Below are 16,935 nucleotides of genomic sequence, written 5' to 3'. Positions count from 1 at the left end.
ACAGTGCTGGGAAGCTCTGGGTTTTCATGCACAGTTGGCCTGTGGCAGTGCCCCTCCTCCCATTCTGGCTTGGGGTCAGGCAAGAGACCCATATCCCGGGCACAGGGGCTCACCGGGTAATCTGATCCCAGCCTACAGGAGGCCTTCATGGGAACAAGCCCCCTCAGACTTAGGGCATGAGTCCCCAGAGTGGGGTTCCTGGATGTGGGTGAGGCTGGTATGGTGCTCCCATCTGGAGCTCCCTGGGGAGGGGACACATGGATAGGAAGAAGCCTGGGTGGGGAGAAGGCGGGTGGAGCTTATGACCTTGTAGGTTCCTTCTACCCTATATTATAGGCTTTTAAAAAACTTCTCTCTATATATTACACACGCATATCACACGCCTATTAAACTTCCCGTGTTGGGCACTTTTTCCTTCTGAGCGACTGTTTGGGACACCTGAGATCGATGGTGTTTTACATTTGATGAAATGACTTACACAGTCAGGAACGTGTTCTTCACCATTATAAAGAGAGTCACAGCCTTTTATTTTTCCACAGAACACCTTAACTTTCTCTCTCAAGAGGCCCAACATCTCCCATGCAAAATGTCCTTCTCCCGGAATAAATTGAGAGACCCGAAGCTTTCTTTGTCCCTAAGTGTCCCTAAGGAGGTTGGTTTCTCGCCTCCCCAGCAGAGCCTGGTAGGGCCATTCCAGATGCTGCCACATGGTGTCGCCGTTGAACACATTCTGGTGCAGTTTGGTCAATGCCTGTTCACCTCTAGAGTGGTCTCTTTGTCCAGCCGGATCCCTACATAGGTCAAGCTGGTGCCCCACACGAAGATGTGGAGCAACAACCTCTTTATTTCACTCTCATAAGCTCAGCCAGATGGTTTAGGTCTTCAGGGACCTCCAGCCTCAAACACACATTGCCCCAAACCAGCCTGGACCATCGGCTTCAAGCCCAGTGATGAACCTAGATTATCGGTCTGGTCTCCCCTCCACTTTGGGCTCCTGGTGTCCTTTCCTGACAGTGGACTTCAGTCAAGGGCCTTCCAGCCCATCGGAGAGGTTCCAAGAACATTGTCCTTCAAATGGGGGAGGTGTTAAGCATTCAGTCTCACCCTGCTGGGTATCACTCCCCTCCCTCGGGGCCATGTCTGTGTAACTCATGGGGCCTCGTCAAGGGCCTGATAAATGAAAACCCACTTGGACTCCGAGTTACAGCATCCTGACCAGAGAATTGTTGGCCAAGTCCCTTGCTACCAACGCCTTGTTTCACAGACTCTTGTGACAGGATGACGTTCTAGCCCAGGGTCCTCCCACCCTTGAAAGGGTGACATACAGGGACAAAGCTGGCCTCGAAGAGCCGTGGGTGAGCTTTTGTTTATCCGAGTTGGGTCTATACGCTGAGAAGGAAGAGCTGGAATGGTTAGAACCATGGTGGGGATCTTGGCAGGCAAAGGAGGAGCAGAGAGGGAAGACAGGGCAGCTGGTGAGCCTGTTTGGAGGAAGGGGCTTAAACTTTGTCCACAGCGTGCAATGCAAACCACCCCCTCCAGCGACCCCCGAAAGCATCAGAAAGCTGGATCTCACTCTCCGGCACTTAGGCAGTTGGGTTTGTGGTTTCCAGATGAGGTGAGTCTGACATCAAAGGCACCTAGGACACAGGCAGAGGCTTCTGAGGACCCCAGGGGGGTGGGGTGGGGGGAGCACTCCTGGGATCCACACAGATGCAGACACGGAGGACCAGAGGAGGGGCTTGTCCAAAGTGTCACCCAGCAAGTTCAAGCCTCAAGTGGCTCCTCCCACTAAATACTCCCCCCGCCAACAGTCCGTGTCCCCTCCCCACCACCCCGCCATGGCCACGATCCCCAGTCTCCAGCCTACCCGCCAGAGGGACTCAGTACAGATACTCCCGGACCGTGAGCTCCTTCAGCGTGAAGCCCCAGGGGCTAGGCTGGCGGAGCTGGCTCTCCTGCAGCTTCTCCTGCAGAGACACGAAGTCCTTGCCCAGCTCGTAGGCCAGGCGGATCATGGCGTCCAGCAGGGGGGCGTAGTAGCGGTGGCCCTCCCGGGCCTGCAGGCACTGCAGCGCCCTCTCCCCGGCTGCGAAGGCCTCGGCGGGACGCTCCAGGTCCCGGTGGCACACGAGCATGGCGCAGAGCGCCGGCACCAGCATCACCGGGCAGTGGGCCGTCAGCTTCTCCTGCAGGGGCACCACGCGCACCAGGATATCCAGGGCCCGGCCGTACTGTCCCCCGCGCAGGCAGCCGAACGCCTCCCGGAGCTCAGGCCGCGTGAGGAAGTCGATGAACTCGCGGGAGCGCCGCACGCAGCGGATGGCATAGAGCAGGGTCAGGTACTCCTTGAAGGCCAGCTTGCGCTCGGAGATCATCTCCTCGGTGAAGTTGCCTACCAGATGCTTCTTGGGGAAGGCGATGTCTTCAATCTCTTCCCTGAACGTCTTGAGGAGGTTTTTCTGGAGCATCTCGAAGTCTGAATAGCGCCGTTCCAGCACGGCTTTGTTGCTGTCAAAACTCCCTGTCTGGATGACGACGATTTGGTACATCTGCGTTGCAGAGACAGAGAGAGAGACAGTGAGAGAGAGAGGGCGAGCATTTGACTACATCCTAATGGGAGGTTTTTCACTGGCAGAGTGAGCCCTGGCAAATAAAAATAATGATGATCATCATTTAAAGCAGACCTCGGGGGCACCTGGGTGGCTCAGTGGGTTAAGCCGCTGCCTTCGGCTAAGGTCATGATTTCAGGGTCCTGGGATCGAGTCCCGCATCGGGCTCTCTGCTCAGCAGGGATCCTTCTTCCGTCTCTCTCTCTGCCTGCCTCTGTCTACTTGTGATCTCTCTTTGTCAAATAAATAAATAAAATCTTAAAAAAAAAAAAAAGCAGACCCCGAAAATGGGTTATCGTTCTATGTAATTCTGTTGTAAATTGCCATCAGCATCTGCCGAGCTATAAAAGCGATCGGTGACAAGAGGCCACCTGAGAATAACAAACCCAGTGGCTCGGAGGCATCTTGTGGGACAAGGAGCACCGAAGCAGGTGGCACGGGGGGGGGGGGGGGGCTTCCGGCTTTCCATCATCAAAATGGGGCCTCGGGTTCCTGACTCAGGGAGCTTGGGTTTGAGCTGTGTTTCCCCAGCGAACGACCCGTGAGAGATGGTTTGGGGCCGTAGGCGGGCGGTGAAGTTCTATGGTAAGGAAATGATTGGTTTTCAGGTCTCTTTCAGTTAGAGAATCCTGATGAAGTGTTCCAGTTCTTTGGGTTATAATTCCAGTCCTGCTGCTATCTAGCTGTGCGATCTTAGGCGGGTAATTGTACTACCGGGGACCTCAGAGTGCCCATCTGTGAAATGAGAGGGTAGTCATGGCACTTCCCTCGCCCAGTGAGGATGGAATGGATTAACACTGGGCACCCATGGGGGACTGGGTTCAACCTGCAGTCAGCACTTTAGCACCCACTGTTGGCATTCTGGTCCCAGTTAAGGGGCCAGGTGGGGAAGGAAGGTTGAGCCTGGCTCCTACTTGGACCTGAACACCGCTCCCACTGCAGGCTTAAATCCCATTTTAACGAGAGCGGCGCCCCCAAGCCCAGAGGTTGCAGCCGGCCCTGGCATAACCAGCTAGAATCTAACGACAGCACTTAGCTTTGTATTTACTTTCAGGATTACCTTTTCTTTGTGCTACCTGATACTGATTTCCCTTTGGAAGATACTGACTTCGTGTTTTTAGAAAGCGATCTGATTTATAGAAAAAGAGGTTAATTGTTATTATCTATCATTTTATGCAATATATAATTAATGATTGGGGTTATCAAAAACTGTTGAAAGGACGCAGAAGGCTGGTTCTGGCTGACATGGAATAAATCTGGGCTAGTTCCTTCTCCGGACCGGCGATCGTGATTCACTGCTCTCCAGTTCTCACAGTGCTTAACACCACACCCAAGGCGCGTGCAATCTTGCTTTTTGACCGTTGTCTCCCTTAGAATTCTGTTGGTCAGACAGCATCAGCCCATTTCACAGTGGGGAAAGTTGAGGCCCAGGGCCTGGAAGGAAGTGGTGAAAGACTCGCCCTCCCTGCCCTATCTCAGCTTACCACAAACTTGGAGACTTTTCTCTCCTCGATGCGGGCGGACGCGACCTCGAAGAGCAGCTTGACACGCCTCCAACAGCGTTTCTCCTTCCGCCAGTACTCCTGCAGCTCCCGGGTGGTCATGCTGGAGTTGGGGCTGGGGCTGCCGGGAGCGTCTGTAGGGACGGCACCCGTCAGCCCTGGCACCAGATCAGGGCGCTTTGGGGACAAGGGTCTGGGGACATGACAGGGTCTGTCGGGGATGGGAAGTCCGAATCTGGAAGCACTGTGCCTTGTGTCCTCCCCGGCCCCGCCCACCCAGACTCCGGTTCCCGCAAACCCGGCTGCAGCCATCCCACCGCCAGCAACCTGAAATAGCCCCGCGTTCCCCAGCTGGTTTCTCCATTGCGACACGCAGACGCGTGTGTTGCACCATCCACTTCCGGCCTGCAGATTGGCCACTGTGAGACCCATGCTCCTGAAAAGCGGGGATGGTGGCTTGTTCCTTTCTGTACTCCCTAGGGCACTGACACAGTGGTGGGGTTTGGGGACTGAGCACACGCATCAGCTACCAGTGGAGGGAGCTACTGAGAATGCTGGGCTCCTGGCTCCGCGTGGTGGGCCCCTCCCCGCTCTCTCATCTCCTTTTCCACATTTCCTGCTTTTGCTTGCACGTGCTACTTCTTATACCTTAAATGCCACCCTCCTATCTCCCTACCTGGAAAACTCACAGTGTCTCTTAGAGCTCGCGTGCACCCTGAGCCATTGTGATCATCTCGGGGAAGATGAAAATCCTTCCCCACCGAAATGCACTGATCATTGTGCATGTGATTTCAAGAGATATGGAGCCTTGGGTGGGGGGTGGAGGTGGTGGTGGGGATTCTCCACTGGTGTCCTTCCAGATCCAGGCCATAGGTCACTTCAACGGTCCCCTGGCATTAGAGTTAGAGCCTCCCACCTTGTCCCTACAGCCTTCTGGGTGACATCTTGAATTATTTTTCACAGATCTGTTTCCCCACCAAACTTGAGGGCCAGCAGTGTTGGGCTGATTCCTACACCTCCCCCAAGGACAGAGCGGAGAGCAGAGTTTTTATAGGGAAGTATTGAACAACTGCCTGAATGAGTAAATACATTTGCTCCAGGAGATGGCGCTCCGGTGGACACTGTCAGCGCTGGGCAGTGCTGCTTGGCACTCACTGTTCAGAAATGTCCCCACTGACTTCCTACTGAACGCACCTACGGCTCTCATGCTGGGTCTTTCTTGAGCTAAATCACCCTGTTCTGGAGCTGCTCTTGGAGGATGAAGGATGGGACTGGAGGGCTGGTGAGTAGTAGCCTGGCCTCCTTGCCTCCTGAATGGGACAAGTCTGAGATATGTTCTATAGGGTTTGCGGAGGACCCTTGCTGGGACCAAGCCCAGTTGCCCAAAGCGTCATCAACCCTTGATACTGGCTTCCTGCCCTTTCTTTCTTCGCTCCTTTCTTCAATGTACCCCTCCCCTGCTATGATTCCTGGGACCATCTCCCAGAAGAACAACGGACATCAAATACTTGTGCCAAGTTGAGAAAGCTGCTCCCTCTCCCGTGGCACCCATTGAAGGACCCAATGTTTATATTTTGAATGTCTTCCAGTCTCTATCTCTGACCACACTCCAAGCCCACCTAAGTGCCCTTCGGGTCCTGGACACGGGAGGTCTCGGCCAGTGGCTGATGCTTCCTGCCTGGGCCCTGCTGTGCCCTTGGCTGTGAGTCCTGTCCATCCAGGGCTCCCGGGGTGCTCAGGACGGGCCATGCTCCAAGGCTGCCAGGGGGACAAAAGACAACAGTGAGTTCCCGCTGACACTGGGGTTCCTGGAGGGTCCTGGGGTGCTAGGATCTGTGTCATAGTCCCCATGGCTGAGCCCTCCCCTGCCCACCTAGCTTTCCGCCCAGCTGCCACATGCGTGGCTTGCGTCTACTGCCCCTTTGCTGGACTGATTGGTCCAAGGCCTTCTGTTATTGTTACCATGCTTCTAAGATCAAGTTCTCTGAATCTTAAGTGCGGTGATTTCAAGCCAAGGTAGTAGCTTTAGGGATTACTTGGGAGAAAGATGCCAGCCTGTCCTGAAGAACATCCCAATATCCCATTTATGTCCCATGTGTAAATAAAATCTCAGTGCCCCAAGTGAGGGTCCGGGGACGTACGTAGCCTTCCCATCTGTCTCTCCCTCTTTAAGAAAACGCTTACTGACAGTTTGTGGAACACACTTCATAGGCACCTAAGGGCTTCACACCCCCTTAGTTCACACCTACAAAAATCTTCTGTGAATCCCAATCACAGAAGAGGAAACTGAGGTTTAGCCCAAGGTGATGCGGCTGGTGAGCCCGACCCACGAGCAAAGCTGAAAGTCTGTGACGTGTCAGTGCGCACGCTCTGCCCTCAACACCCACTCGCTCAATTAACCAAGTCTGTGTGCAGGAGGAGTTTTACCTCCATCTTATGATAAAGGAACCAGGACTTGGAGCTGCCTATGATCTGAAGGCTCGTAGGTGATGCTCAGGATGTATGTGGTACCCTCCTCGGGGCCGGGGGGCCGGGGGCAGCCAGGGGGAGGGAGCTAGATTATGCTGTAACTCTCTCTGCAACCCAGACCCGTGAACGGAGAGGACCGGGTGTCAGCAATTCTCTGTGCCTTAGTTTCCCATAAAATGGGTCTAAGAATGGAGCCTGCCTTCATGAGGCTGGCGTGAGGGTTAAGCTGGGGAGACCATGCTCGGAGTCTGCACAAACCAGACGCTGTATAATAAGTAGTCCCTGCTATTGCTATGGGACACATAATAGTCCTTGCAGAAATATTTGAAGATCAGTGACTCTCCACTAAGGTATAAATTGAAATAGAATTTAACACGTCTGAGACAAATTTAAAATAGGATGATGAAAAGATTAGCTTGGATGGAGCCAGGAGCTGGGGCAGCCCTTTGGCACAAAAATCCAAAATCAGGGCACCTGGGTGGCTCATCCAGTTTAGTGTCTGCCTTCAGCTCAGGTCATGATCCCAAGGTCCTGGGATCGAGTCCCACATCGGGCTCCCTGCTCGGTGGGGAGCCTGCTTCTCCCTTTCCTTCTGCCTGCCACTACCTCTGCTTGTGCTCACTCTCCCTCTGTGTCAAATAAATAAAGTCTTTAAAAAAACATCCAAAATCAGAAGGCTGAGATTTGAGGGAGCTCTAAGGGGCATGTGGGGCAGAGCTGGGACACAAATTCTGGTTGGCCTGCTCTGCCCTATTCCTGGCTCCGTGTCTGAACCGGTCCCGTGTCTCAACCCTTCTGATGACTATAGCCTTGAGGGGTGGGACTCCTGCTGCTGTAATGGAGTCCCAGCTCTGTCCCTGGGCATGACCGAGCCCATCCCAGCTCCACGACTGCGGGGCCCCCTGAACAGGCCTGGCTTGGGGAGAGCTGAGGTCAGCTGGGGCCAGGGTTCCTCCTTCGGGGGGCAGCTCTTGCTTGCTCAGGTGAAAGAAACCCTGGGCCACTCTCCAGGTGGTTTTGTGCTGTTGCCCAGTGCATGTCTCTCCAGGACCCTTCCTCCAACTTACTTTATATGGATGGGAAACTGAGGCACAGAGCAAGGGCGTGGCTGGCCCAGGGCTACACACACTTGAGCCACTAGGGCCTGCATGCCTCATTTGCTGCTTCTCCCCTTAAGGGGTCAGGACTTCCATCCTGACCAGCTGTGGGTCTGTATGCAAGTTACTCAGTATCTCCAGGCCTCAGTGTCCCCACCTGAGAAGTGTGGCTGCAGGCTCCGTCTTGCCGACTAGGCATGGAGGGTGGGGGACATGTTCTCTAGAGCCTGGTGGGTGCCCAGGCGGGGTAGTGAGTGGTCTTCATGCTCTATCACCTAAAGGACTCTGGGTGGCCTAGGTTCTTGGAAGCCCAATGCTTCCCGTGGGCACTCCTAACTCCTCAGTTGGCTCATCTGTAGAATGGGTGATGGTGATGCCTGTCCTGTTCAGGCAGCTGGTGCCAGGTCACAAGAAGGGCACAGTTTTCCCAGAGACCCCAGGAATCATGGCCTTGGCCGAACGCACCAGTCAAGACCTGGGAAAGCTGAGCACGACCCCAGGGGGCTTTGAATAAAAGTCAAATTGAGCAGTCAAAGCCACTTCCCTTATGTTTTCTCTTATAGGGTTGTCTGGGAGTCACCATGAAGCGAGTGAAAAGGAGAAAGGTATTCATTCATTGGTGCATGGACAGAGTCTTGGTCATCTTCCCCTTCCTCTCTAGGCCTCAGTCTCCTCATCTGTGAAATGGGGAAAACAGCCTGTCACTCCGAAAGCTCTTTGGGGACAATCACACATGGGGTTTTGTGGGTACTTCTCTCCTCTGTCCATACCCTGTATAGCAAAGATTTCTAGATTTCTACATTTGACTAGACAATCCTACAAATGTTGGAGTTGGGTAGGGGTCCTGTGCTTGGCCCAGGAGACAGAGAGGCTTCGCAGCCCCCTCCCCATCCTGCTGTGTGTGCAGACATTCTGTTCCTTCCCTCCCAGGCCTCTCCTCCCTCTGAGGGCTGCCTGCCATGGCTGGGCCTTCTTCTGCTGGCTATACCAGGCCACCTTGAGAGCCCATGCTACCTTCCTGAGGGGGCTGCAGAGGACTGTCCATCAGAGTGAGGGATCCCGGACACTGGGGGGCACACTCACATTTGGGACTCTCCCAGATGCTGGGAGCTTGTAACAAGCAGGTTTCCTGGCTCTTGACATAGGAGAGTCCCACGCGGCAGGTCTGGGAATGGGCCCTGGATTCTGCATTTCGCACAAGTGCCCAGAGGCTATGCTGACACAGGAGTTCCCTGGCACCACTTTTTGAGAAACACAGGTGTGTTGACTTATTCCTCTGCCTCAAGAGGGGTCATAGAAGTAGCTCAAAAGAATCGAGGTGATGGAAGTTCAGGGAGCTGCTTCCTGCTCTAACCCAATGAGCTAAGGAGAGCCCCACACAGAGCAGCTGTCACCAATCCTTCCCTACCCCGGCCTGCCCCCAACAGGTACTGAATGAGGGCCGTAGGGGGAGGGGGCTCAGACCACAGGGAGGGCAGAGCCCCACTGAGGTTGGGATCAAACACTGACCTGAAGCCTCTCTGGTCCTGTGTGGGTCCAGGGGTCTGGGGGGAGTGTCACATGGCCGCCTTCAGCCCCCCTCGGTTCCAGGCTCCAGCGAGCTGCTGTTTTTAAGTTCCCCGTTTGAAAACAGGAAATAGGCTATGTGACCCGCTCTTGGTGCCCCAGCCCATTGGCTGATGACAGACAGTATATGAACCCCGCTGACAGGTGGCCTCACAGGGCAGGGGTGGGGCAGGACGGGGCAAGGCAGGGCCAGCCCCGAGGGATCCAGTTCTGAGGGATCTAGATGGGCCTCACATAGCCTTGCAACGAGCTTGGCTGTCCCTCAGAGTCGCAGATAGTCTGGGGCATTCCAGCAGCATCCCCCATCCCGCTTTAACATTCATTATCCTCCCCTGCAAGCTAGGCCTGAGGGGGGTCTTCATGCTCCACTGACAAGTGCAGAAACAGAGGTTTGGAGCACAGAGCTGCAGGGATCAGAGCCAGTGCCTGGTATGGAAGGGAATTGGGGTAAACTCACAGTTCCACTTGGTGCCTTTCTCTGGGCAAAACTGCATTCACCTCTCCCAACAGAAAGTACCGGGGAAGTCAGAGCTCTGGGCTGTGATATGATTCACAGCCACGAGTATTTGTGACCTTGAGGGTAGGAGACTGGGACAAAACAAAACAAAACAAAAAAACCCGACCCTTGTCAAGAAGGCCACCATGTATCTCTTCTGAGCTAGGATCCCCTACTTCCCCATTAGAGGCAGTCCCACTCAGAATTCTAACCGGGGTCCCTTCTTTGCTTTTCTTTGTAAATGACAACCTATGAACAGACCCCGAAACAACAGAGCTTAATTGTACCTACCTTGGAATTTTATATACATTGAGTCACACAGAGTTTGTAGCTTTGGTGTCTTGTTTCCTTCGTTCAACATTTCTGTGCATAAGATGCATCCATTTGTGTGTGTGCGTGGCTGGAGTTTTTTCATTTTTGTTGTTGTGTTGCTTCATTATGTGAATACATCATTATTTCACCTTTTTTTTTTTTTTTTTGGTCTGTGAATATACATTTGGGTTGTTTCTGTTTTGGCCACTGTGATCAATGCTTCCGTGTTTATCCAAGCACCCATGCTTCTGAAGGTGAAATCCCTGGGTCTTAGATTATGAACTGCTGAATAGCTTTGGACTCTGCTGGATTACAGCAAACACTCCCCACCCCCCCCCCCCCGTTCCCTGTGGCTGTGGTCTTGGTGTTCCCAGGCACCACTGCAGCGCCTGTGACTTTTAGGTGCTCTGCAACACCCCCCTACACTGGATGTGGTCAGTATTTTGTTTTATTGTAGTCCTTCCAGTGGGCGTGTCGTGGCGTCTCATTATGATTTTTAAGTTGCCTTTCTCTAATGAGGAGTGACATGTAGCATCTTTTCGTGGGTTTAGTTTCTATCCTTCTATCCTCTGTTCCATTGCTCATTTTAAAAGAAGAGCGAATTAATGAATTAATTTAGGGGGGCAGGGCAGAGGGAGAGAGAGAATCACCAGCAGCGGACTCCATGCTCAGTGCAGAGCCCGACTCGAGATTCGATCTCGCGACCCTGAGACCATGACCTGAGCTGAAATCAAGAGACGGATGCTTCCCGGACTGAGCCCTTCCACATTGCGCACGGCTTCTTTTCTTCATGGTTTGTAGGTGTTTTTCATGCATTCGTTTGGATCTACGTGGTTTTCAGTATTCTGTCTCATCCTGTGGCTTGCACTGTAGGTTTTTTTTTTCTTTAAAGATTTTTATTTATTTATTTGACAGATCACAAGTAGGCAGAGAGGCAGGCAGGCAGAGAGAGAGAGGAGGAAGCAGGCTCCCCACTAAGCAGAGAGCCCGATGCGGGGCTCGATCCCAGGAACTGGGATCATGACCTGAGCTGAAAGCAGAGGCTTTAACCCACTGAGCCACCCAGGTGCCCCTGCACTGTACTTTCTAAATATGGTCTTTGGATGAACGCAAGTTGCCAACTTGAAAGTATTCAACCTTGTCAGTCTTGGCTTTCACAGGGCATGTGGTACCTTAAAACTGTGGAGAGATTTCTCTTCCATTGTTCTTTCTTATTGATTCTGCAACACCTTGGCAAGCCACTGGGAGGTTTAACACAGTGGGGACGCAGAAGGCACTTCAAACACTTCTGGTCCTTAGCAACCACGGAAGAAGGTGTTGGCCCCTTCTGATGCTCTCAACACCTTTGCAGTGTGCCTTTCTTATTTGGGGTTCTCTAATGCCCGTAGAGTAGTTGTTCATGTATGGCGTGAGGTAGGAGGCCCTGTGCTTTCCCTCCATGTTTACCGGCCTTGTTTATTGAAATGGCCTCCAGGTCCCGCGGCTGGGCAGTGCTGTCACTATGGAAAGGGTATCCGTGTATGTCAGGGTGTGGGGACGCTCGAGGGGAGTAGCCTGAACTGTGTGCCTCTGGCTGGCGGGCCGGTGAGGGGCCGTACCTCACTCACCTCTGCCCCCCACCACCCCAAAGAGGGCCAGGCATGGCTGGGGGGATGCCGGCTCTGTATCCTTCTCCCATCTGCCTGGGCCTGGAGTCTTCGGGCCTCTCACCCAGCAGCCAGCCGATGTGGGGGAGGGGTGTGTGGAAGCTGCTGCTTCCTCTTCTGGGCGCAGGAGGTGTTCTCCGGAAACCCCCGAACACGCAGGGGTGTCTGGCTGGTGTGGGAAGGGCTGAGCTGGCCCAGGGTGGCCACGGTTGGCTCCCGGCTGGCTGTTGGCTCCCCTGGGCCACACAGAGCTGTGTGTGGTAGAGAAGGGCAGGCGAGGCCCTGTTAACATGGGGGCAAAGACGGGGTGTCCCCCCGCCACTGTCGGGCTGACACCAAAGCCCGAGGAAAGGGCACCACAGGGAAATGCTGGCATCTCAGAGTCTGGGTGTCTCTTCCAGTATTCAGACAGCTTGGACCTTTTCAGTGACTTCCTCCCACAGGCAGAGTTAAGTCCAGACTCCCTCCGGAGGCCTCCTGACCTGCCACTTGCTCACTTCCTGACCTCGCCCTGTGCCACGCCCAGCATTGCCCCACGCCAGCCTGCCCGGGCTGCTCTCTTGGCCTCAGCCTGCCTGGTGTCCTGTCCTCGTGGTGCGTTCAGCCAGCAGTAGCCCTCTCTTGGTTCTTTCCACAACTGGTTCTTTCTCATGCTACGGCTCCGTTGTCCCTCCTTGGCGTGACCCTCCCTGACCCCTCTGTTAAGACCTACCATTACTTTGCTTCTTTGCCAGTCTCAAATGCCATGATGGCGGGGACTTTGCTTGTGTCAGCCTTGTGTCCCCAGTGCCTTCCCCAGTGCCTGCCACATAGTGGGTGTTCGGCAGTAGCGCGAGACATGGGCGATTGGGTGCCTGCAAAGAAGGGGCGATTGGACCCATGACTCGCGTGTGACCTCAGCAGGCCACCATCCCTCTCTGAATCTGCTTTCCCTAATTGCAACCTGCACCACTGGGCAAGAAACTGAAGGGTGGGCCCTACCTCTCACCACCGCTCCAGGTGTCTGATGAGCTTGACACTCCAACACTGACATATCCCTTTGATAAAGGTGTGTCCCCGCAAGTGTGGCAAAGAAAACCCAAACTGGTGAGGTGTTCATGAGGTGTTCATAGGTGATGCAAAATCAGGTCGTGTCTATCTTGTTTTCCTGTAGCTGGTTGGACACACAGAAACCTTTCAAAACTCTCAAAGGTTCCGGGGCACCTGGGTAGCTCATTTGGTTGAGCGTCCGACTCTTGGTTCCAACTCAGGCGGTGATCTCAGGGTCCTGAGATTGAGCCCCGTGTCGGGCTCTGTGCTTAGCTTGGAACCTGCTTGAAATTCTCTCTCTCCTTCTCCTCTGCCCCTCCCCTGTTCACACGGGCTCTTTCTCCAAATAAATTTAAAAAACAAAAAACAAGGGGCGCCTGGGTGGCTCAGTGGGTTGGGCCGCTGCCTTCGACTCAGGTCATGATCTCGGGGTCCTGGGATCGAATCCCGCATCGGGCTCTCTGCTCAGCAGGGAGCCTGCTTCCCTCTCTCTCTCTCTCTCTGCCTGCCTCTCCATCTACTTGTGATTTCTCTCTGTCAAATAAATAAATAAAATCTTTAAAAAAACAAAAACAAAAACCAAAACCAAAACAAAAACCAAAACTTCTCAGAATTTCTGCTACCGTATGACCCAGTAATTCCACTTCTGGGTATTTAATCAAAGACAAAGCGCTAATTTGAAAAAAGACCTGCATCTCCATGTTCACTGCAGCATTATTTATAACAGGAAACAACCCAAGTGTCCGTGGATGGATGAATGGGTAAAAAACTATGTAGTACCAAGATATAACGCAATATTATTCAGCCACAATAAAGAATGAAGTCTTGCTATTTGCAACAGCATGGGTCGACCTTTCACATACTACGTGGAATAGATCAGGCAAACACTTGGCAATGTCTTACATGTGGAAATGAGCAAGGAAACAAAAGCTCATAGATACAGAGAATGGATTGATGTGTGTGGGGGGCTGAAATCCGTGAAGGGGGTCAAAAAGTTCAAACTTCCAGTTACAAAATAAATAAATCATGAAGCTATAAAGTACAGTTAATACTATATACACTGTATACTGTATCATTTATTGGGATGTTGTTAAGAGAGTAACTCATCACAAGAAACAATTCTTTGGCTATGTTCTATGACTAGACTTACTGGGGTGATCATTTCATAAAATATATAAACACTGAGTCATCATGTTGTATGCCTGAACCCAATATTATTATAAAAAATATTTTTCAGAAAAAAAAACCTTCAAAGGGGCTTAATACTTTATTTATTTATTTATTTATTTATTAGTAATCTCTGCACTGAATGTGGGGCTCGAACTTGTGACCAGGAGATCAAGAGTCAGTGCTCCTCTGACTGAGCCAGGCAGGTGCCCCAGTACTGTGGGATTTTAAATCTGGGGCCACAGACTGGGCGGGGGGGCTTGCTATGGGTTTTCTGAGACATAACAGGTCACGAAGATTCACACCTATATTTACTTCTAAGAGTTTTTTATTTTAGCTCTTACATTTAGGTCTTTGACCCACTTTGAATTCATTTTTGTGGATATGAGGTAGGGGACCAAATTCATTCTTGTGCATGTGCTTGTGGCAAATGATGCAGTTTTCCCAGCACCATTGGATGAAAAGACTACTTTCCCTCCTTCGCTCGTCTTGGTGTTCCTGTTGAAAAGCAGCTAACTTTTTAAATTTAGCCATATACCACGGTGTCTCGCACAGCTAAAAAGCAAACCTCTGTAGCGTCTTTTAAAAATAAATTTCTATTGAAATACAACAAGTGTAAAGGAAAATGCAAATATTGTAAATGTCTAGCTTGATCAGTTTTCACAAGGAATTCACACCCTTGTAACCGACACTCAGATAAAAAAAAAAAAAGAACATTACTGGCACCCCAGAAATCCCCTTTGTCCCCACTGCTGGTCACTACCTCTAACCTCTTCCCCTGTTGTAAACTTTATCCTGGCTCCCATCAGCCTACCTTAGTTTTTCCTGCTTTTGAACTTTATATAAATGTTATCAGAGAGTATGATGCTTTTGCATCTGGATTCTTTCACCCAACATGATGTTTATGACGCTGTGACTCTTGTGGGCTCCAGTTTCATCCACTTTCCTTGGTTATTAGACTAGAGCATCCTTGTTGGTAGGTACATTCACTTAAATATTTATCGCATGCCAGTTCTTGTTCTAGCCTTGAGATAAGAGAGGGACCAAGACAAAAAGGTTTCTGTTACAGACTAACATCAAAGACAGTAAAACAGGAAATATACACAAGGTGTTGTATACAGAGAGGTGCGCTGGAGAAAAATACAAAATAAAGCAAGGAAAGGTATGCAGGGGGAGGGATTGCTGTTGTACTTAGAATGGTCAGGGAAGGCCTCCCTGAGAAAGTCACACTTTTAAGTAAAGGCCTGAAAGAGATGAAGGAGGGAGCCATGTAGATTTCTCGAGGAAAAACATCCCAGGCAGAAGGAATAGCAAATGCAAAGGCCCGGCGGTGGCAGCAGGCCTGGCATGTTCTGGGAACAGCGAGGAGACCAGTGTGGCTGGAGCAGAATGAATGAGGAGGTAGTTCAGGGAGGGAACTGGGGGCAAACAGCAATTTCAAGGACCTCCACTGGCTTTTCCTCTGAGATGGGACTCATCGGAAGGGTTTCAGCAGAGGAATGATGTAATTTCACTCTCACACACACATTCTCTCTCTCTTTTTTTAGACCGACTCCCTGCGGCTGGTGTGTTGAAGACTGTAGCTGGAATCATGGACAATGGCTGGGAGCTCTTGCCATAACCCAGGGGAGAGACGACGGATATTTGAACCCAGATGGTCGTGGTGGATACGGTTAAGAAGTGGCTGCATTCTGAGTCTGTTCTGAAGGTCAAGCTGAAAAATGTGTTCCCAGGTTGGCTATGGGATAGGAGAGAAGATGAATCAGTTCAGTGGCTCTGTCGGCATTCTTCAGTAATTTCACAATTACAGATAAGAGGGTGGTCAACATCCTGTAGATAGATCTGTAGACCATCGGAATGATTTTCCTGGGGTAGAGGCAGTCCTTCTAACTCAGCAGCCACCACCCTCCACCAGGCCACTGTACGCTGCCTGTGCAGGTATATACCTAGAGGCAATGCAGGGTGGTGGTCAGAGCCAGAAACTTGGTGCCGGACTCCTGGGAGCAAACCTTAGCTCTGCAGTCACTACCCATAGGTTAATTTACGTTTCTGTGCCTCCGTTTCTTCATCTATAAATTTTAAATAATGATAGCCAGTACCCCGTAGCTGAGATTGATTGGGTTAATATAGGTAAAGCCTGGCGCATAATAAGCATCATGTAAAAATGTCAGGTATTTTGGTTTACCTGAGAAAATTTCCAAATATGAGTGTTTTAAAAGGAACGTTTTAATACCTTCAACGGAAAACCAGTGTCACTTGCTCGGAAGAACTGGAAACCATAAAATGAAATACATGTAATTTAATGGAAACAAAACAGCGCTGTTAAATGCTAGTTAGACATCCTAACAGAGCCAAGGGGACCGGGCAGTGGTAGACTGAGGCTCAAGCCCCATTAGTTCCAAACACGGAGGGCTTGCTCCAGCTGAAACACAAGGCTTGCAGAGCTTTAAATGCTCTCTCTACTCTCACCTGACAGGTGAACCCATCACACTTTTGAAAACACTGTTCTGGGACTTCTCAGTATTTAAGGCTTTAGATGACTATGGGCTTACTGGTTGTCAAAGGGTAGGGCGGTTAACTCTGGCTCGCACAGCTTTCCTGGGTTTTCCTTCCACAGGATGTCTGGGGCGTGTTTCCGGAGCGGGTTTCTGGTTCCCTCTAATACAAAGGTGGCTCACTACGTGGGACACAGTTGGCCCGGGGTCCCATTGACGAGCTGCCCAGGCCTGTTCGCCCTCCTGCCTAGTCTCGGGAAACCTCTGGGCAGCCCAGGGTTGGGCGCGAGGCTGGGCCCCCGGGCCGGGGGCTAAACGGGGGTGTGGCCCACCCGGCAGGATGGGTGGGCCCATTGCGGGGCGGGGTTTGTGCGCGATGGGTGGGGTGGGTGGGTACAGCGCGGGGGAGGGGCGCCTGAACCCGGTGGCTAGGGCGTGCGGGGCGGGGTGTCCGGACCGGAGGGGTGTGGCCCGCCGGGCGGGGTGGGTGGGCAGAGCGCGGGGGCGGGGCGCCGGGACAGAAGGGGCGGGGCCTGAGAGGAGC

The 16,935-nt window shown here is 52.1% G+C and overlaps 1 protein-coding gene across 2 annotated transcripts; it reads right to left on the bottom strand.

Moving 5' to 3' along the window:
* Nucleotides 1-493: 493 nt before the first annotated feature.
* SNX20 (sorting nexin 20) lies at nucleotides 494-9,302 on the bottom strand. 2 transcript variants are annotated; one of them, XM_044260419.1, is made up of 5 exons: nucleotides 9,190-9,302; nucleotides 5,734-5,872; nucleotides 4,097-4,248; nucleotides 1,871-2,552; nucleotides 494-1,640 (listed from the first exon to the last, which is right to left on the bottom strand). In XM_044260419.1, exons 2-4 carry the CDS (start codon nucleotides 5,861-5,863, stop codon nucleotides 1,884-1,886), a joined length of 951 nt encoding a protein of 316 aa, XP_044116354.1. In that variant the 5' UTR covers nucleotides 5,864-5,872; nucleotides 9,190-9,302; the 3' UTR covers nucleotides 494-1,640; nucleotides 1,871-1,883. The 2 variants fall into 2 exon arrangements, with proteins under 2 accessions (XP_044116354.1, XP_044116355.1); XM_044260420.1 differs by lacking the exon at nucleotides 9,190-9,302 and adding an exon at nucleotides 8,146-8,344.
* Between the last annotated feature and the right edge of the window lie 7,633 nt (nucleotides 9,303-16,935).

Source organism: Neovison vison, chromosome 7 (assembly GCF_020171115.1).
Source record: "Neovison vison isolate M4711 chromosome 7, ASM_NN_V1, whole genome shotgun sequence".
NCBI lineage: Eukaryota > Metazoa > Chordata > Mammalia > Carnivora > Mustelidae > Neogale > Neogale vison.
This window is presented reverse-complemented; position numbering and strand designations above follow the sequence as displayed.

Excerpts from the sequence above, each read along its gene's own strand:
- SNX20 (XM_044260419.1), bottom strand. The coding sequence starts at position 5,863 with ATGGCCCGTCCTGAGCACCCCGGGAGCCCTGGATGGACAGGACTCACA. Across the intron at positions 4,249-5,733 it reads AGGACCCGAAGGGCACTTAG|ACGCTCCCGGCAGCCCCAGC; the intron begins GTGGGCTTGGAG and ends CCGTCCCTACAG. Across the intron at positions 2,553-4,096 it reads GAAAAGTCTCCAAGTTTGTG|ATGTACCAAATCGTCGTCAT; the intron begins GTAAGCTGAGAT and ends TCTGCAACGCAG.